Below are 21,045 nucleotides of genomic sequence, written 5' to 3' on the forward strand. Positions count from 1 at the left end.
AGGAGAGGGCAAGCACCAGTGGTGGCTAGTAGCTCCATGTCAGTGCAGCAGTAGAATCCACTCCAGATTTTAGTCTGAACTTTTAAGGAGCTGTCCAAGGTGCTCAGCGCTAAACCTGAAACTAAAACCCAGAGCGGATTCCACTGCCCCACTGACATGGAGCTACTAACCGCCATTGCAAAAACCAAAACAATAATTTCCACCTCTGCAAGGTCAAGCAATCACAGGAAAGGAGCCAGTGGCCCTTTCAGGAGCTGCATTCTGGATATCCAAAGGAAAGAGCCTCCCAACAAAAAGGCGGAACAAGACTGTAATCAGCAATCACAGGGAATCGTGAAATTGTCATTCAGATCTGAGGCAGTTTCTGCCGTTGGAGGCAAAGTTCTAGTTCTGTCAATGAGATCTCTTCAGCAGCAAAGAAGCGTTTATCAGGGGGGCGTTACCAGTGGAGCATGGCAGCGTGCCTGACTGGCAGTGAATGAACAAAGGAGGATTTGCATAATGCAAGGCCAGGCCCTCCCCTGCCACTGGGCGTTTCCATTTGCTGCCCTAGCTCTTTAGAGATGAAGAAACGCTCTGGAGACTCCCTCCTCCTCCAAGAGTTTATTTTAGCCAAACACTGTGACAAGGAAAATTACTTAGATCCCCACTTACTGTTTTTTAAAAATGCAGCAAGGAGCTGCTTACCATATTTTACATGCTTTTTAATGTGCACCAGTCTCCCTGGTGATGCTGAGCTGGAGACGGCCCCACAGTTGGCTGCGAGAGCTTAAATGAAATTTGCAATTTGCTTTCTTTTGGACAGCTTGCAGCAGATTCGAAGGAGGGAACGGCTGCCTCTTGTTCCTGCCTCAGCCAATGCCCCCCGAAACCATCACTGCAAATCCTGGAGAATTTGAACACAGCTCCACAAGCACCAGGGCTGGGTCCTAAGTACTGAACCACCCTCAGATAGGACATGGATCCGACCCTCGTTCTGAACAAAGTGTAACTGGCTGGGGGGGGTCAGCTGGTGCCTCCCAAAAGAGGAGATGCCCCAAACTCAATTTCAGCCCTGTTCTACCCACTCCAACTCTTCCATATGCCTCTTCCCTCCCCCCACTGCCTTGACAGCTTATGGCAGAAAACCCTTCAACACAAATAGGTCCATGATTTACTGCAAATTCCCTTATAATGATTAGAATGAAAACAACTTGGCTGACACAACGATTCAGTGGCTGTTCAACGTACAGATAAACAAACAGCCCCCCTTTTGCCTACAAAGTGGTTGGGTTTCCACTAGTAGTCCCTTTGAGTACTCAGAAACCAGGACAGCTTTTGCGAGCACTTGAAAATAATGTTCACAAAGCAACAATTATTTTTCCCCTCACCCTCCCACACTTAATGGAAGCCTTATTGGGTATCATTTGCTAATTCTTAGCTTCGCTGGGTCTCCTTCAGGAAGCAAAGCTGAATTCCAATGAAATATGAAGTCATCACATGGCATGGTAAATTAGGGCCGGCCCTACTGTTAGGCAGAGTGATGTGGCTGCCTTTGGTAGCAGAGGCTGGGAAGTAGCAAGCAGCCAGGAGCCCTGCCCTGCTGTCCCTAATCTACCCTGCTGCCCTCAGATGTGGTGGAGGGTGCTGCCCTGTCAACAGAGTTGAAATAAGATTTGCCAGTCTGGTCAGAAGTGGGGTGCTTGGCTTGGAAATTGGTGTGTGTGTGTGTACCATCTTGTTCTTCACCTCAGGCAATAAAGTGTCTTGGCCCAGCCCTGTGGTAAATCCAGCTACTGGGGGTGGTGGTGTAATTTAATCAGGAACTTGACATGGGAATAGAGGAAGTTGCTTCCAGTCGCGGCTGGTGACTCCATGTCAGTGGGGCAGTAGAATCCGCCTGACACCTTGGACAGCTCCTTGAAAGTTCAGGCTAAAACCCAGAGTGGATTCCACCGCCCCACTGACATGGAGCCACCACTGGCTGCCTTATACTGAGTCAGACCATCGGTCCATCTAGCTCAGTATTGTTGACATGGACTGGCAGAGGCTCTCTGGGGTGTCAGGCAGGAGTCTCTTGCAGCCCTACCTGGAGAGGCCATTGGGGACTGAACCTGGGACCTTCTGCATGCAAAGCAGGTGCTCTGACAGTGAGCAATGGCCCTCCTTCATTTGGCATCCTCAGAGTAGATCTATTTAGGAATTCAAAGAATATGCCATCATCAGCCCAGGATGTCAACACACTCAGGAATTACCCTTTTACTGCCACTCTCAAGCACTTATTTGGTCAGGCGCCATTAACTTTCCTCTCCATCTGGTTCAAAAACTGCATCTTCAAGGATAAATTCTCAAATCCAGGTGTTTAATTTAACAAAGAAATACCCGCCCGAGACAGAGCATCTAGATCTGCTGCTGCATACGAGGACATTCTATAGGCGTTATGGCTTGCTTCCTAAGGTCACCAAGCTGTTAGCAAACTGAGAGCTAAAGAGAGAAAATTAAAATTATGTTTCCGGCTGAGGGAGATGAAACAGAAAGAAAGAGTCCCTTTCCCACTGGGCCCCTGTTGTCTGTCTTGGCTGGGCATAATTATCTGCTTTAGACAGTGTTTCATTTGAGGAAAGCCTTACCAAATAATCCCATTCTTCTCACCCACATATGAAACTTACAGCACGGGGAAGAGAATAATTCTGTGGTTTTAAAAACTCTTTGCTGGATTCTCTACAACCGATTCAGAGGTTGCCTGGCAGAAATGCAAACTGGGGTCCTGAGGGTCAGATCTATCTCTGGCAAGACTGACCCATTGTTGCACATGAATCCAGCCTTCCCCAACCTGGTGCCCTCCAGATGTTTCAGACTGCCACTCCCAGCAGCCTTAGGCTGAGCGAAGGCTGGGCTAGTGAGCGCCCACACATCCAAAGAGGCAAGTACACCTTACCAGCCATCCACTCCGGCTTTCAGCAGCTCTGAGATCCCAAAGGAGAGCGATCCCATAAAATCATTCCTGCTGGTCAGGTCCCAGTCCCAAATTTCCACAGATAATCTTCTGTCCTTGTCAGACTCTTTCAGCTGACTGGGAGAAATAAAACGGAGGGGAAGAGAGTTTTTTTTAAAAAGACATTTTTCTTTTGGAGGGAGCTATCTGCAAGCTTCCATGCATTCCAGGCAGACATTCAGTCAATCAGCGACTATGAAACGAAGCCATGGCCATCTCGAATACTTCATTTCCTGACAAATGGAGAACTACAGAATGGCTTGCCATTGAAATGCAAGACTTTGATCCGTGCAAACTGAAGCGTTCTGGCAATTCTGAGCAATGCTGATGGGCAGGGTAGAAGGAAAAGGAGAAAGGCTGGCTGCCTCTCCTTTAAATCTACTCATCATTTCTCAGTGATTAAAGCAGAGCACAATTAACCCCATTAATTCTAGGGAAGCATCAGCCCTGCAAGGTGCGGATGGGGGGGGAGGCAGGGATGTGGCCATGGGGAGCTCTAGGGAGCACACTATTTCTGGGTGGGTAATGAATTTCAGGACAACTGAACTGGGGTTTGTGTGCATGCATGCATTCTGGATTATTGGGTAGGATATTAATTTGGGGAAATCAAGTTCTTCATCTAGAGTGGGGTAGCTGTCGCGATGCCCTTCAGACATTTTGGACTGTAACTCCCATCAACCCCAGCCAGCATCGACAGCGGAACCGTTAAAGGTACATGAAGATTCAGATTGTTCCTTCAGAGCTGCATCCTTACCAGCCCCACTGCTGGCACCATGCATGACATCGGATGTGAGGGTAGGTGGGCATGCTTTGGTAAAACGGCCTCATGAGCCAAACTAGGACCCATGGCCGGAGCAAGGAGACCAACAGGCCAGAGGTTCCTCACCTCTGTCATGCGACTCTTTCCAGTACCCCAAAGGCAACATCAGAAGGCACCCACGCCCATGCTAGCGCTGGGCCTGCGCCCAGGAAGGCCCATGCCACGGAGTGGACTCCTCCTGTGTGCCCTGGAGCTTCTGACATGTCCTTCATGGTGAAGAGGAGAAGCCATGTTGCAGCAGCACCCACACATGGGTGGCTGGTGCCCGTGAGGACGGGCAGGGCAAAAAGCAGGGAGCCCAAAGAGGAGGCGAAGGCAGATCAACGGCAGGCAGGGCCAACTCACCTTACTCCTCCCTGCTGAGTTCTACGAGAGCAGAAAGGAGACTTGAGGAGGAGGAAGCTGACAGGTGGGGCCACCCCCTTGACTGGGTGTGAACAGGAAGCGAAGCGGGGGGGTGCCCCACTAGCCCCAAAAAGTCAGCCTCCACTGCTCCCACATCAAGGAGGGAATATCAGAACGGATCCCAAGAGATACGGGCAGGTAGCAGGTCGTGAAGCTACATTATACTGAGTCAGGCCCTTGGCCCACCTAGCCTACTGTTGTCTACTCCAGGTTCTAGTTTTGGTGTACAAAGCCCTACATAGTATGGAACCAGGATACCTGGAAGATCGTCTTACTCCTTATATACCCAGTTGATCACTGCGCTCTGCAGGTGAGGGCCTCCTGCAGATACCATCTTATCAGGAGGTCCATTCTGCACAACATAGGAAACAGACCTTTAGTGTTGTGGCACTGGAATTCCCTCCCCTTAACTGTTAGATAGGCGCCATCTCTGTTATCTTTTCGGTGCCTACTAAAGACCTTCCTCTTTCAACAAGACTTTTAAGTAGAGACATCTGAGTCTGCACCTGTGCTGGAATTGCTTTTTAAGATGTTTTTGAAGCTTTGTTTTTTTTGACCTGTTTTAATATGTTTTTAAGCTGTTTTAATATACAGTATTTTAAAGTCTGTTTTTATGATGTTTTAGAGTGTTCTTAGTGTTTTTGTTTGCTGCCCTGGGCTCTTGCTGGGAGAAAGGGCAGGATATAAATTTAATAAATGAATGAATGAATGAATGAATGAATGAATGAATATATAAATCAATCAATCTCCGACCGGCAGTGGCTCTTCCAGGGTCTCAGGCAGAGGGAGGTCACCCCGACCCTTGAACTGGGGAACCCAAGGATCAAGCCTAGGACTTTCTGTCACTCAGTTGTGACCATGCCCCTGCCCATTGCACCAACGGTCTGGAGCAGCAGGAACGGAGAGGGCCACCAACCAACTCCCCCTCCCCAAACTTCCTGTTCCAAGAAGAAACTGTCCCATCAGAAGCCAGGAGTTGCATTCAGCTGTACTCACAATTTAAAGGTCTCGTTCCACTCGGGGTTCAAAGAGCATTTGATGGTTTTAGTCTTCTGTTTGCTTTCGCTTTTCGGGTCAGGGATGAGTTTGAGTTTCACGTATGGGTCTGACAAGCCATTGGGATCCATTGGGACGAGGTTTCTGGCATCTCGTACTGGAAAGGGAGGAGAGAAAAACTAAGTGAAGAAGGGCCAAGACATCCATTTGCACGCTGGACACACTGAGAACATGCCTTGCCTCAGTGGCGGCACATCCCAACATTCCTGGGCGCTCTGCTGCTGTCCTGACAGGTGAACTTGGTTCATGTGTAGAGGGACTAAATGCCTTCGTGTGTGCATGTGGGGCGGGCAGTTTTTGTTTAGTTTCTGTCTGCGTGCACAAGTGAGTGTGCATGTGTTTTCGTTCACTATCATAAGATGATGTTCTTCACTCTGGTTCCCTCTTCTCTCTGTACTGCCATCTCTCCCACAGGGCCATTTCTCATTTGGTTTTCATTTTTAATTTGCTATATTTTGAATGGCTTTGTGGTATTTCTGTTGATGTCCTGAGCCATTTGATGGGACCCTGATCAACAGCTAAAATAAATACAGGAGAAAGAACAGAAAATCCAAAAGTCCTCAGATGAGCATTTGAGATGTATTTATTTATGTATGTTTGATAATCCACAGTTTTGCAAAGTGTGACTTAGGGCCATGAATGCAATTAACATGCATGTTTTTCTTTCATGTAAATAAGCAGCCAGAGGAGCCCTCAGCTTTCCTCTGCAGCCTCAGGCCTTTGGGAGGAGGGAGGTGCAGTTTGAGAGTGTCCACAATCATTTGCATCCACACAATCAACATCACATCTAGTTCAGCCCTGGAAGGCAGGACTGACGCTCAGCACCTCTTGGCTGCGAAATTAATTGCTTAGAGAATGCTTCTCTGGAGGTTTTACTGACGCTTCTCCAAAACTGAAGCTACTCAGCACAGTTCTAGAAATTATGCTTAGGCTGGCCATGAAGACCCAGCAGCAAGAGAGTCCACAAAAGAAATTACCGGGAACAGAAGGAATCAGCTACCTGATGCCCAGCTGGCCTGCAGAATTGCCCACAGTCTGGTTGTCAAAAGCCTCTATTAAGAAGCAAGGTAATTACAGCCTAGCTGGATTGACAGCAGAGGTATGTTTGGCACCATTAAAATATGACAGGCAGGAGAGCTAGGAAATCTCAGGAACAACAGATGCTGTGTGAGCTCGAAAAGGTTACTTCCCGTTATCCGAGGACTGCCCTGCAAACAAATTCTAGCCTAAGTCCTGTTAGCAAAGGAACAATTCACTCCTCCAGCTAGAGACAAGCATATAAAGTCTTTCCATCTGTTTATGCCCAACATCACAGGATTATTTATTATTTATTTATTACATTTATACCCCACCTTTCTTTCATATTAAAAACCCAAGGCAGCATGAGTTTGGAATGGACAACTGTGAATTGCCTTGGAACAGTACTTCCTAAGCATCATTCAGGCACTTGGCTGTGCGGGTTGTTTACACAGAAACATACTACGCTTGCAGCAATGTTGTGTAGTCCAGCGATTTTGGACTACAACTCCCATCGGCCCCAGCCGACATAGCTGGGGAATGATAAGTTACACAAATGTTGTAGCTAAGGTATTCAATGGTTTGTGGCTCCTGACCTTGTATGTATCACCCTACTGGGTCAGAACAGAGGAGCATCTAGTCCAGCCTTCCACAACCTGGTACTCTCCAGATGTTTTGTGCTACAACTCCCATCATCCCAAGCCAACATGCCCATTGTTAGGAGATGTAGTCCAAAACATCAGGAGGGTATCAAGCTGGCAAACCCAAGCATCCACTTTTCCAGGCAAACTCCCCAATGGAAAGTCCACAGGCAGGGCATGAAGGACTGAAAAGGCACTAAAGTGATGATCACCTGCGCAGCCCAACATGGGAAATAAATAGTTTTGAGTTGCTTCTTTCACACCCCTTTGTGAGGTTAATAAACCTGTGGCCCAGATTTAATAAGTAATGCGTCTTGGTCCCTCCTTCTGGGATCAATCTTGTCACAAAACTTGAAATTCTAATGTTTTAGACCAGTTGACTGATGATGGTTTTGGTTCCAGAAGTCTCACGTCCCAGTATAGACTAGCTGGCAATCTGGCATGAATCACATCTGCTCCCTCCCCTCTTTCTGTCCGCTGCCAGCTGAATTTAGACTGCCTTATGCTCTGATCTCCAAGTCTGCATTCTTCCTGTTTCTTTCCACAAAGAAGCCAGTGCTTTGCAAATCTGCAACTTCTAACTCCCTGGGATGAAATTCTGCTTAGCGCAACATCAAGTCAACCCCATGTGTCCAACATGATATCCTCCACCAGCAGACAAAGCAAAGCTTCCCACCCTGTGGCATATGCCACGATAGCCTTCTTGGCTACTTAGGGCGGCTATTCCCAAACTGCGAGGCAGCTCCCCTGTCTTGGAGGTGATGATGCAAAGTCCCTGAGATCCTGAAATGGAATCCAGGAAAAAGAGGGGACAAAGCCCAGCCAATATCTTCTACTCCTTCCCAGCAATGTGACCAAATGAGGCTGGCCCCACCTGGGTACTGAAGAGTGACAGTTCCATTAAGCATATGGAAGAAAGATTAGCCCCCCATTCCCTTAGAAGATGTAATTAATACACTGCAGAAGAATACATTTGCACATATATTTATAATGGAAAATACACCACACTTACGATAGCAGAATCTTCCTGGGCCGGTGCACATTAATTATTGCATTTCTAGCTTGTTTATCTAACTGCTGCATAATTTGTTCCAGTTTGGGCCAACGACTCCCTTCATCAACTCATTCAATTAGTAAGTATCAGGTTTGCGCGGGAACAACCAATCCCACATGGGAAAGAAAGGGACAGATTAACCTTGAATTGCCAAATGGGTTTGCCTTTCAAAAGGATCCTGGATGACAAAATGGTCAGCAAGCAAGATATATGGGACAAAACCAGACAAACAGCAACATGTGGGTTGTATTCACTTACGTTCTACTCAGAGTAAAATGTAAATGTACTGCCTTCAAGTCAATTCCAACTTATGGCGACCCTATGAAGAGGGTTTTCATGAGGCTGAGAGGCAGTGACTGGCCCAAGGTCACCCAGTGAGCTTCATGGCTATGTGGGGATTTGAACTCTGGTCTCCCAGGTCATAGTCCAACACCTTAACCACTACACCACACTGGCTCTCACTCAGAGTAAACCCACCAAAATTAATGAATCTAAGTTAGTCACGTCCATTTTATTTTTTTTAATTTAAGTCATTTATATACCCCTTAATCATTCACATTTCTAAGTGGGGTACATGAAAACGAGCCATACATACAATAAAACAATAAAGTCAGCATAAAACCACTCTACCTTAAAATGCCTGCTAGCACACGGAAGTCTTAATTATGCACCTGAAACTCAATGGGTCTACTCTGAGTAGGCCTAGCATTGACTATCACCCTGTACCTTCCACATAGGGCTTCATCTGAGCTATGGCTCAGCAGGATCAACCTTGGGATTTTTGGCCAGCTCCTGGATTTGGAAAATGTGGAGTGAATCTGGGAGAGGTTGGTGCCATGGTGGCGGAATCAGATGGGAAGAACGTTCTTCAACCAGCAGCCCTGCCCTGAAATGTGGAAGTGTGTGGTTTTTGAACTATGTGGCTCACCAGTCAAGGAACATTTTTATTGATTTATCAGGATTTTAACCCTCTCCAGTCCTATATAAAGCACTCAAGGTGGCTTAAAATATTAAGAATTCACAAAACTCATCAAAATAGTAACTCCCCTCCAAAAAAAGCCGCAGAGCAAATCCAAATCTAATATAAGCAGGGATAGGTGAAATTGCACAGCCTACCCCCAAATTCATCCCCAAAGCCAATTTCTCTCTAAAGAGTCTAAGAGAAATCAGCTCATTGCTTGAATCAACATGTGGGGCTTGGGAAATGAGTGGGGGGACAACCATCCACTCTCCCCATCTTCCCCTTTAACTAACTTTAACTCTGGAGGGCGCACAGGTGGTGGTCCTCAGAAGAAGGTAGCAAGAAAGAGGACTCCATCCCTCTCCATCACCATGGAATGCTCCACGGTGCATCAGAATGCCTAGGGCAGTGTCCCTTGAGACCTGAAGTTCTCCCCAGATGACAGAGAGTCCTTCTCTAGCTTGGGCATTGATCCAAGCTAGAAAAGGGTTGGAGGGAATCTTTAAAATCTCTCCTTTGAGGTGGGCTTTTTAAGAGCCCTAGGGGTTTGATTGCAAGCCAGGTTTAGATGAACTCTCACAACACCTCTAGATATATTTAGAAGCCAAGCCAAATAGTTGCATAACAAGGCATACTTCCCTGACGATAAGTAGGGGTCAGATAAATGGCTTATTTATTTATACATATAAGTATTGATATACGCCCCCCTTGCAAAATGTTAGAGTGCTGCACAACAACATAAAAACATTTGAAAACAATTGTAAGCAATCATTTTAATGACTGGTTACTCAAGAGCCATGTTAAGCCGTAGCAGAGGCCTGTTTCCACACAAAAAAGGCCTTCAAGAGACACCTGAAAATCAGCAGCGACGATGCCTGCCAAATCTCTGCTGGGAGAGTGTTCAACAGCATGGGACCAGTGGCGCTAAATGCCTGACTTCTGACTGAGGCCAGCAGTTGGGCCAATGTAAGACAGGGGACAACTAATAGTGCTTCTCTAGATTATTTTAGTGATCAGACCTTTAGTGTATTGGCACCAACCCTTTGGAATTCCCTCCCCTTAAAGATTAGAGAGGCGCCATCTCTGCTGCTTTTTCGGTGTCTACCGAAGACCTTCCTGTTTCAAAAAGCCTTTTGAGTAAAGACTTTTATCGCAGACTGCATCTGCACTGGAACTGCTTTTTAAGATGTTTTAGTATATATTTTTAAAGATGCTTTGTTTTTAAGATGTTTTATAGGTATTTTTAGTGTTTATTGCTTGTTTGCCACTCTGGGCTCCTTCTAGGAGGAAGGGTCGGTTATATAATTAACAAGGAAACAAATTTGACCTCTCTGGACAAATGCAGGGGAGCAGAGGAGCCATTTGGGAGGAGGTGGCCTTTAAGGTATCCTAGCCCCTTGAAATGTGCTCAGAAATGAACTAGCAGCTATCAAAACTGAGACAAGAGCAGAGTGACACTCTCAAACTGACTCTGACCAACAGCCTTGCCACCACATTCTGAACCAACTGCAGTCTCCAAAGGCTCTGCAAGGGCTGCCTCACATGGAGGGTGCTACTTTAATCTAGTCTTGATGGATTTCTTTGCCATCTTGTGGTCTAATCGACTATCCCTGCCACACAGCTCCTCCTACACTGCAAATTATGCATATTCTGCACACACTGAGCAAAAAATAGAATTCTGAAGCTCCAGAATAAGCAAATTGGGTTCCATTTGTCTCATGTAAATTTTTTGGCCTCCAACAGCCACAAGTTACTTGCTCTCACAAGGAGAAAGAGAAGGGAAATTAGAACAAGAACAGAGGGCAAGAGCAGAAGGGGACACAGACCACTGTTGCTGTCCCGGGTCCTGAAAAATATAAGCCTGATTTCCAGAGAGGTAGACATGTTCATAGGTTGCAGGAAAAGGAACAGATTAGCAGGTTCCAAACCTTCTGCTGTAATAAATCCATTCATTTTTAAAATAACAAGACTCTTTTTATTCATTCTCTGATTTATTTCCCACCCTGTTATCAACAAATGCAGCGAAAACAACTGCAAATGCTGATCAGCCACCTTAAGGGCTAGGGAGGCAGCCTGGGATGCTCAGAATGCAGATACCAGATTCTATATTTTCAATTGGCAATATGTATTTTGCAACAGGAAAAGCAAATTGGGCCACACAGGCAAGCCTGAAAGATTCTTCCTTGGCCGATCTTGGGTCACAGTGAGTAGCTGCCCCCATCAAAGTGATGATGGGGGCCTTTATTCCCAAAACCTTGACAGGACCTCAATCCTTGCTAAAATGTGAGCTATTCCTGATGGTTGTTGCATCTAACACAGAGTGCCTGCACCAAGCATTTAAGACTAGAAGTCAAGCACTGCCATCTACAGGCTGATATTGTGACTGCGTGGCAAAGTGAGGCATTTTCTTAATAACAAATGTTGGACACTCAAGGTCACCCCTAACTGACACAGAAGGACTAGTGGCCAACTAAGTGACTAGTCCAGCCTTTCCCAACTAGTGGGCCACCAGATGTTGTTGGACCACAATTCCCATCTTTCCTGACCACTGGCAATGCTGGCTGAGTCTGATGGGAGTTGTGGTCCAACAACATCTGGTGGCCCACTAGTTGGAAAAGGTTGGACTAGACAATGGCTATATATTCCTTAGCACACTGTGTCTTTTTGTTTTCATGGTCAGGCTTGCTAAAGGTGGCGAAAGAGTCACCTTGCTGCTCCCTTTCTGAATTTATTCTGCAGTGAAAACGGTGCATGCAGAAGCAGGCATGGCTCTCAGGTTCTACAACAGCCTTCGCCAACCTGATGTCCTCCAGATGTTTTGGACTACAACTCCATCAGCCCCAGCATCATACAGCCATGCAGTTGGGGCTGATGGGAGTTGTTCTAGAATGTTCTAGTCTGCTCTAGAATGACAGCATGTAGTTCTGTGTGAGACCTTACTGTCCAGTTAAGAGCATTGTACTTGGGTTTTTTTCAGTTTTGAGAAAAAATTATTTCCTTATAAAACTGTTGTCCCTAATTCTTTGTAACTTCATTTCTGTTCAACCTATCTACACAAAATAATGAAAGACACCTGACTTTTTTTAAAAAAATCCAACATTAACATTTGCTTTTAGCTCATCTATTGGTCTGTTACATTTTCTATCCTATTTTTCCTTCAAAAAGCACAGAGCAGTTTCAACAGGGATCCCTGCGAGTCCCCCATTCTGGGGGGTGACCCCCATTGGGTGGGTGACCAGTCTGGTACTAGCTCAGCTGCAGAGATGGAACAAGTCTGGGTGCTTTTCAACCCACAGTCTTTGCACAACAAAGCAGAAGGGTGTCTAATTCATTTATTCTTTTTTATTAAAGAAAAGTTGGTTTCATGTACTATGATAAATTCCTAGATTACTGGAGCGCACTTGTGTCATGCTACCCTTGAAGACAGCCCAGAAGCTGCAAGTAGTGCAGAGTGCAGCTGCCAGAGTTCTGAGCACCACAGCTAATTGCATCATGTAATACCAACCCTGCGGGGTGGAAGGGGTTTGAACTTTAAAAAAAAAACATACAGTCAGGGCTACTAGATTTTGCTCATCTCTCTAATATTTCACTAATTTGTCCTCAAATTGTGATGAGATGCCCTTCCACTCCTTCCATTTGCAATTAAGAACATCGGAAGAGCCTGCTGGATCAGCCCAATGGCTCATCTAGTTCAGCATCCTGTTCTCACAGTGGCCAACTAGTTGCACATGGGAAATTTGCAAAGGACAAAGGAGGAGGCAAATCCTGAACGGCCCATAACTCCAGAATGATGCAGTTCCCACTTGGTCTCATCTTTAAGGTTCACAGTGTTTTCAGTCATCACTACAAAGTTGTGAAAATGTGAAATCACAGCTTGTTGCAGGCAGCATCCTGCCACTTAATTACTCTTAGGCATATCACACTGATCTGTAGTGCAGTGTAAAGCCAAAAATCACAGACCAAAATCCACATTTTCCCTTGAGGTCCCTTCAAAAGCACTCCAATCAAATATAAGCCACAGTCTTAGTTTTTTGACCACTGGTGTTGCCTTACAGCAAGTGTGGGGAACTTCCGTCCCCCCAGATGTTTCTGAAGTACAACTCCCACCATCCCTGGCCATTGGCCTTGAGTGCTAGGGCTAATGGGAGTTGCAGTTCAGCAACATCTGGAGGGCCAAAGGTTCCCCACACCTGGCTTAGAGGTTTGAATCTAGTTATGTATGTCCAACTTAATTATCAGGGGCCACAAAGGGCCCTGATAACCTCCAAGTATGGGAATGTTAGGAACATAGGCAGCCGACTTCTACTTAATCAGAACCACTGGTCTGTCTAGCTCAGTATTGCTTGTACTGACTGGCCGCTGCTCTTCACAGTTTTAGACAGGGCTGATTTCCCTACCCTGTCTGGAGAAGCTGCCGGCGATTGAACCTGGGACCTTTTGCATGCAAAGTATGTGCTCTGCCACTGAGCTACAGTCCTGTCCATTGTGGGCTTCACAGATTGATATGGCTGGCTTCCAATGTTGGGATTAGGATGACACAAACCCTTGTTTTGGGCATCCAGATTAGCTGCATGACTAATCCACAAATCCGGTTACAGATTCAACACAGATGGGTCATGCTTTCCATCCTTCCAAAGCTTCATGGATTTCCTGGTGTGGCACATGCTCTGTGCTTCTGATGCCACAAGAGAGCACTCTAAGTACATCTCCACCGCCCCCCCCAGATGTTTTGGACTACAGCTCCCAAAGACGCTCTAGAAACACAGTTCCATTCTCATGAAATAAATGGATACTTCCCAATCAGCTACACTATGTAAGTGTCCAGGAACACAGGCAGCAGCCATATACCGAGTCAGTGCAGCCAAGGTGGATGGCATCGGGTTCCTCAGAGGAAGAAAAAAAAAAGGGGGGGGAAAGCACTCGGATACTTTCCTTTTTCAAAGAACCTTTAGCTATACTGTTTGAAATCTCTTCAGCAAAAGTTACTTTCCATCTTCGCCCCTGACGAAGGCCAAAATATAAGGTGGCCGAAATGCGTTGGGCTTGTCTTTTTAATAAACTGCTTTGGAATTATTTTCATAAATACACTTTTTGGCATCTTGGGGGTTCCCCCCCTTTTTTCCTTCCTCTGATAAACTGAGTCAGACCATTTGGCCATCTAATCAACATGGCCCAGACTGATTGCCAGCAGCTCTTCTCCAGGATTTCAGGCAGGGGACATTTATAGTCTCATCGGGAGATGGCAGGAATCAAACCAGGCACCTTTTACATGCAAAGCAGGTGCTTGACCACTGAGCGATGGCCCTTCATTGTTATTTCATTAAAAAATAAGGGGGGGAGCCATTTGAAATGAAATTGTATGTTGAAATTTCAGATTCACTGAAAAAGGAACAGCAACTGTCGCTGTATAATTCAGCAGACTGAATTAGGAGCTGCCAGACTACAACTGCCATTTCTTGGAGATGATTCAGATGAGCTGTCTTGCCTTTACTCAGCAATCCATGACTTTGTCTTTGGCTTGTATACAGCACTATCACTTTAGCAACATGCATCTCAGCTTTCATTTATTGCGTTGGTCCCAGATGAGCCAAAATTCCCCTTTTCAGCGACTGTTCAACATTCCTTGCAAAAATGTTTGCTTCCTCCCTTAACATTGGCCTCACTTGCCCTCTGTGAGGTCTTCATGCAGTGAATTATGACTGGCTACACATAGGCTTGTGCCTTTATCTTGTTCATTGCACTGACATTTATTGGGTGATATCTAGGGATGGAGGGGTCAGTCTATTTCCCACCCATGTCAATTTCACATGGGCTTATTCCTAAATCCATTCCACATGTACTTTAATAAGTATTTTACCACCAAGTTTGTATTTGGTATATATACCACCAAGTATGTGTGCATGTATGAGGAAAGGTTGCAGTATTTGGGGCTTTTTAGGTTAGAGAAAAGGCGAAAAGTTAGAGAAAAGGTGCACAAAAGTATGCATGGCATGGAGAAAGTGGACAGAGAAAAGTTTTTCTCCCTCTTCTATAACACTAGAACTTGTGGACATCCAGTGAAGCTGAATGTTGGAAGACTCAGGACAGACATAAGAAGGTACTTCTTCACGCAGCACAGAGTTAAAATTGTGGAATTTGCTCCCACAAAAGGCAGAGATGGGCACCAACTTGGATGGCTTCAAAAGAGGATTAGACAAATCCATGGAGGATAATCAGGCTATCAACTTACTAGCCATGATTGCTATGCTCCGCCTCCCAAGTCAGAGGTGATATGCTTCCAAATACCAGTTACTGGAAATGGCAGAAGGGGAGAACAGCTCTTGCGCTCAGGTCCTGCCTGCCGGCCTTTTCTCATTGGAGCATCTGGTTGGCCACTGTGACAACAGAGTGCTGGGTGTTATCCAGCAGGCTCTTTCAATGTTCTTATGCCTATAAATATATACTATAGGTTGAAATAACTGTTTTGAGAATAATTAAAGAAAAGAAAAAGGGGTTTAAATTTTGATGCATGTTAAATGAATGGTTAATTCTTGATTTTTTTAGGGTTATGCTGTAGTGATATTATACATCTTATTATGTATCATTATTGTACTGCTATATTTAGACTGCTTTTTATATGAACTGCTTTGAGCATAGAGGCATTTGTGAAAAATGCAATGTATGAATATGTGTGACTCTGACTACCCAGTGTGCTCTGCCACTAATTCCCAACAAGGAAACGGTGAGAAAGGAGGGAAATTACATCTTGCATTTAATTACCCTGTGTAGTCGTCGTGAAATATTTTTCTCATGCCACAGACTCAATGCTCTGAATAACCGTGGTTTCGGATAAATGAGGGGAGGTACTCCACTCAACTATGTATGGCAAAATATCTGCCATCATGCTGAGGGGACATTTCAGGACCTTAAAATCCCAGAGATCAAGATGGTAGACTTATGCAGCTGCGAGGAAGGAGCTGTGGGGAGGGGGAGGGGGACTTGGGGCAGAGAAAAGCCATCATACTCCTGCCTGAAGAGGCGCAGGCATCAAATGGATAAATGTATCTTGACTGTATCTTCTCTTTCAGAAAGCTGGTATAGCACAGTGGGGAGGAGAGCCTGGCAGGGAGTCCAGAGTCTCTGAGTTCAAATCCCCGCTCGTGTCTCCTGGGTGTCAAGGGCCAGCTAAAGATCACCCCCACAGGGAGTGGCTCAGGGCTACGTGCCCTGCCACCTGGGCAGCCGTTGGCAAGCTGCATCGTCCCAAGGAGCCCAGTTGCCCCCCAGCTGGCAGTTGCGGACAAGGAAGGGGCTGGCTTGTGCAGCTGTGGCAAGCTGAGCAGGCCCTAGCCAGCTGGGGAGGACCAGCCTCAGAGGGAGGCAATGGTAAACCCCCTCTGAGTACCGCTTACCATGAAATCCCTATTCATAGGGTCACCATAAGTCGGAATTGACTTGAAGGCAGTCCATTTCCATTTTCTCTTTCAGAAAGAGAAGGAAATGCTCTGCAGGGCTGTCAGTCTGGGCTGAGTCAGGAACTGGGTGTTGTGTGATCAGCCAGTAGTCAGGATTGAAGGACAAGCCAGGAGAAGAATAATCAAGAGAGCAGCAACGTATCAGAGCTTTGGAAGACCTTGTTGCTGAAGCAAGGCTCAACCTGAACAGGAAACCCTATATACTACTTTGCATCCAGGAGCATCCAATGGCAAGCCTGGGCAGGCCCACAAGTTTTGGACTACAATACCCATCAGACTGATGGGAGCTGTAGTCCAAAACAACTGGAGGGCACCAGTTGGGCAAAGGCTGTCCTACAATTAATTTCCGATTGGCATTAAAGTTACATTGGAGTAGCGAAGGGAAGGCATTGCAACATGGCAAAGGATCCTGTGACTCTCTTGCTGACAGCCTTGTCCCAAGGGAGGGATCCCTTGGGGCACATGTGCAGCCAGGGCAAGCCTAAAAAGCAGCCTCCGTCCAAACTTTTCACACTGATTATTCTTCCTGCGTGACTGGATCATGTCAATGTGGCGATTATGACAGGTTTGCTCTTTGCAGCCCATGTAATTATGTGCATGCGTGCCCATTCTAATACCCACAACACAAAGGGTTGCAACCAACTAAGTGCTACTCAGAGTCGACCCACTGAAGTTAACAGACATGACTAACGTAGGTCCATTAAATTCAATGGGTCTACTCTGAGCAGGGCTTAGCTGAATACAACTCAGACAGCTTAATGCTAATTTTCAAAAGTTCCCTAGACTCAGGGAGGCAAGACATTTTACATTTGAACTTTCCTTCAAGAAACCACACACACACATACACTCACCTACAACAGTGAGGACTTCATTTTCAATATCCGCTTTGATGTGTATCCTGCCCCGGCGCTCAGTGTGATCTGTCCCACATAGACTCGGTACGTTCATCACACAGTGTTTATGGACGTTCATCATGCACGCTGTTGGAGGGAAGATTACAGGAAAAGATTTCAGGTCCAAAACCAGAAGAAGAGACCATGCGCTTCTCCTGCAGTCACGTCTGCTTTGGATGCTTACAGGACATCATGCATCCCACCTCCTTTAATGAGGCAGTACTTAGGTATATGTTGTTTATTTCTGAATACGGGCTAGATATTTTTTGCTGCCCTGGGAAAGAGTCCTTCATGATAACAGACACCAGAGGACCATGTAGTTTTGAGACCTGATCAGCTACTGAGCCACCTCATTTATTTCCATCAGCTCCTCCAAAATTTCTTCTCCCATTTGTCTCTGTTGCAGTGGCCCCAGAGAGCAAATTCACAGTGTGGGGGGAGAGAGAGGGCCGTGCGCTGTCGCGAATAAATCACATCCCTGATATGTTGACATTTATGAGCCATCATTAAAGATCAGTTCCTGCCTCAGCCGTCAGCTAACTAGGCAGGACACGTGCACTTGAGGGAACACTGTGGCTTCTTAAAGGCCAGCCCATGCTGTTTGCTGGAGGCACAGGAAGCCTCCAGGGGATGCTGCATCTGTCCCCAGGCTCCTGACTCCCATGTGAACAGCAAGGCGGCTGCCTTCCTCCATGGCAATTTCACAATCGCAAGGGCTTCTTCCCACTCTCCCAGCCTGCCTGCCTGTCTGCTTCCTCCAGTTCAAAAGATTCCACAGGACACCACCAGAATTAAAGCCACATCTGTACAGGACTTGAAGGGTGCTGCATTGCTATTGTCTAATTGTATTATTGTAAACTGAGTTTGAATTATTTTAACTGTATGTATGAATGGTTTTAATACTGTAAATAGTTTAATTCGATTTTAATCTAGACTTATGTATGTTTTTAATTATATGTGTGCTTTTATCTGGAAGCCGCCGTGAGTTCCAGTTTTGGGAAAAGGGCGGGGTAAAAATAATGAAAATAAAGAAATCAATAAAATAAATATTTAAAGCAGTGTTATACCACTATAAACAGACAGAGCTTTCCCCAAGGCATCCTGGGAACTGTAGTTTATTAAGGAAACTCTGAGAGTTGTTTGGAAACTCCCTATTCTCCTCACAGAGCTACAATTCCCAGAGTTCCCTGGGAAGAGAGACTGATTGTTAAACTACTCTGGGAGTGGTCTGAGATGATGTAAACAACCTGTCTGTGGTGGGCAGTGGCCCAGTTAGCACTTGCAAATAATCGTGCCATGGTACAGGTCTCAAGAGATGAGCGTGCATGGGTAAACTAGCCTCCAAAGTAAGGTGAAATTTTGAAAAGCAGTCTATGGCAGCTTTTCCCCAGCCTGGTGCCTTCCAGTTGTTTTGGACTACAACTCCCATCAGCCCCAGTCAGCACAGAGGATGCAGTCCAAAACTTTTGGAGGGCACCAGGTTGGGGAAGACTGGTCTATGGCTCTGTTCTTCAGCTCTGTTCTTCAGCCTTGGGTCTCCAGATGTCCTTGGACTACAAATCCCATCATTCCCAGCCAGTTTAGCCATTGGTCAAGGGACCATGGGAGCTGTAGTCCAACATCATCTGGGGACCGAAAGTCAAAGAGCTCTGGTCTATGGCATCTCCATGCTTTAAGAACATGGCTGCAATTTACAAGTTGGCCATTAGATGTCTTCCTGTGCCTGATTCCTGTATCCCCATCAGCAAATCCATCCTGGGATGGAGTCAGTCGCATTTCTACCCTATGACAGCCTTCAGTCCCCTCTATAATGATTCTAGCTCTCATTTTAAGCAAAGAGGTCCCAATTTCTGGCATTCCTTGCGGCAGAGAAAAAGCTCAAAGTGTTGAAGGGCAACTCGGGTGATTTTGGGAAAGGGTCCAGGCAGCTGGGTAAGTGGATTCTGCCACTCTTTACAGCTGTGTTGGGAACTGGGTCTCCTGTGTGCCATATGTCCTGTACCCCAGCTGAATTGCAGGACAGGATAAGGCCCTGGTTCATCTCTTCCCTCTAATCAAGGCGGTTGTGGATAACCCTCTTCCTCAGATGATCAACGATCCTTAAATCCAGCAGGCACCACAACTCATCTGAGCTTGCTGCCTCCTCCAGTTGTCTCCTCCGCTGCTGACATTTGAACCGTCCAGTGCTCAAGGTAGGGATGGTCTCTTTGGCTTACTCACTCCCCCATACGTGGATGGTGCTGTACAAATAAACAGCAGCAACTGCGAGGCTGCAATGTCTTCACAGCAGCCCCTTCTTGCCAGTGAGGCCTCATTCACGTGTCATTTTTTTTCTTATCACAGCAACGTCGCTACTGGTTGCTTTTACCACACCAGCTCAGCACAAATAAGTGCGCTTATTGCCTTAACCAAAGGATGTAGCATTAAAAGGAAAAGGTCAACATGCAAGACTGATTGGTACTGTGGTACAGGAGGGCAGCTGCTGCATCCTTGAGAGAAAGCTGAGAGGCTGTTGCTCTTTGTGGGGAGAGACACCCCAGGGGCCTGCCCTAAGGCAGCTGGAGGCAAGGGAAGGGCCAACGTGGCTCAGTGGCAGAGTGTCTGCTTAGCATGCAGGAAGGTCCCACGTTCCTTGATGGCATCTCCAGGTAGCGCTGGTAGAGACCCTTGTCTGAAATCCTGGAGAGCAGCTGCTGCTGCTGATGCTGCCTGTTAGTGCAGTCCAAGGGAAGACAATGTGATGTTGTGAATTACAACTCCCAGCATCCCTGTCTACCAGGCATGCTGGTTGGGACTGATGGCAGTTGTAGTCCACAACATCTGGAGGACACCACATGGGCTACCCCTGGTGGAGATGATAGGAAACTAGAGTGACCAACGACTCTGACCCATTGAAAGGCACAGGGACATCAGAAGTTGTTTACTGTTTGGAATTCAACGTTGTCTCTGAAGAAATTAATGAAGATTTTGGTTGTAAAGTTACCAATGTCTTGGATAATTTTCTGGACTGGAATGATGTGATGGAGCTTGACATAGAAAAAATCTATGGAGTTGGCTACAGATATGTGACAGTGGAGAAACCCTTAAGAAATGAGCCAGTGCATTTTGTAAAAAAGAAGAACAGAGATATGACTTTGCAGCAATATTTCAGCAACATATTCAGAATTCTTGACTGGAATGATGTGATGGGGCTTGACATAGAAAAAAGTTATGGAATTAACTACAAATATGTGACAGAGCAGAGATGCACCCAGAGCAGAGATGTGACTTTACAACAATATTTCAACAACATATTCAGAATTGATGGCAAGGACATATTTGTGATGGGGCAAATTCCCATCAGACTCTTGTTATATGACTATGGCTTTGACAGCAAGATCATCATGGGATACTGATAATGGATGAATGGATACTGAAACCACTGGATTTAACAGGACTATTGAAGATGGAAGATGGAATTAATATTGATAATGGAAGAATGGTTATGGAAATTATTGGATTTAACAGATTTGACGAGATGGATTAATTGATATGTTTACTTGGACTATGGCTATGACAACAAGATTATTATGGGATACTGATAACGAAAGAATGGCTACTGAAATTACTGGACTTAACAGGATTATTGAAGATGGAAGATGGAGTTAATATAGATAATGGAAGAATGGCTATTGAAATTATTGGGCCTAACAGATTTGAATCAGATGGATTAAGCGATATGTTTATTTGGAGAAAAATTGAAAGATATATCTCTCAAGGAATTGAAACCT

The 21,045-nt window shown here is 45.8% G+C and overlaps 1 protein-coding gene across 3 annotated transcripts in view; it reads right to left on the reverse strand.

The window, feature by feature from the left end:
• Positions 1 to 21,045, reverse strand: part of PRKCB (protein kinase C beta) — a 172,872-nt gene that overhangs the window by 67,242 nt on the left and 84,585 nt on the right. For all 3 annotated transcript variants that reach the window (XM_061599213.1, XM_061599211.1, XM_061599214.1), the window contains exons 5-7: positions 17,234 to 17,362; positions 5,196 to 5,352; positions 2,918 to 3,052 (exon numbers count right to left, since the gene is read on the reverse strand). In XM_061599213.1, coding sequence (XP_061455197.1) covers positions 2,918 to 3,052; positions 5,196 to 5,352; positions 17,234 to 17,362 — 421 coding nt within the window. The remainder of the gene's footprint in view (positions 1 to 2,917; positions 3,053 to 5,195; positions 5,353 to 17,233; positions 17,363 to 21,045) is intronic.

Source organism: Rhineura floridana, chromosome 17 (genome assembly GCF_030035675.1).
Source record: "Rhineura floridana isolate rRhiFlo1 chromosome 17, rRhiFlo1.hap2, whole genome shotgun sequence".
Taxonomy (NCBI): domain Eukaryota; kingdom Metazoa; phylum Chordata; class Lepidosauria; order Squamata; family Rhineuridae; genus Rhineura; species Rhineura floridana.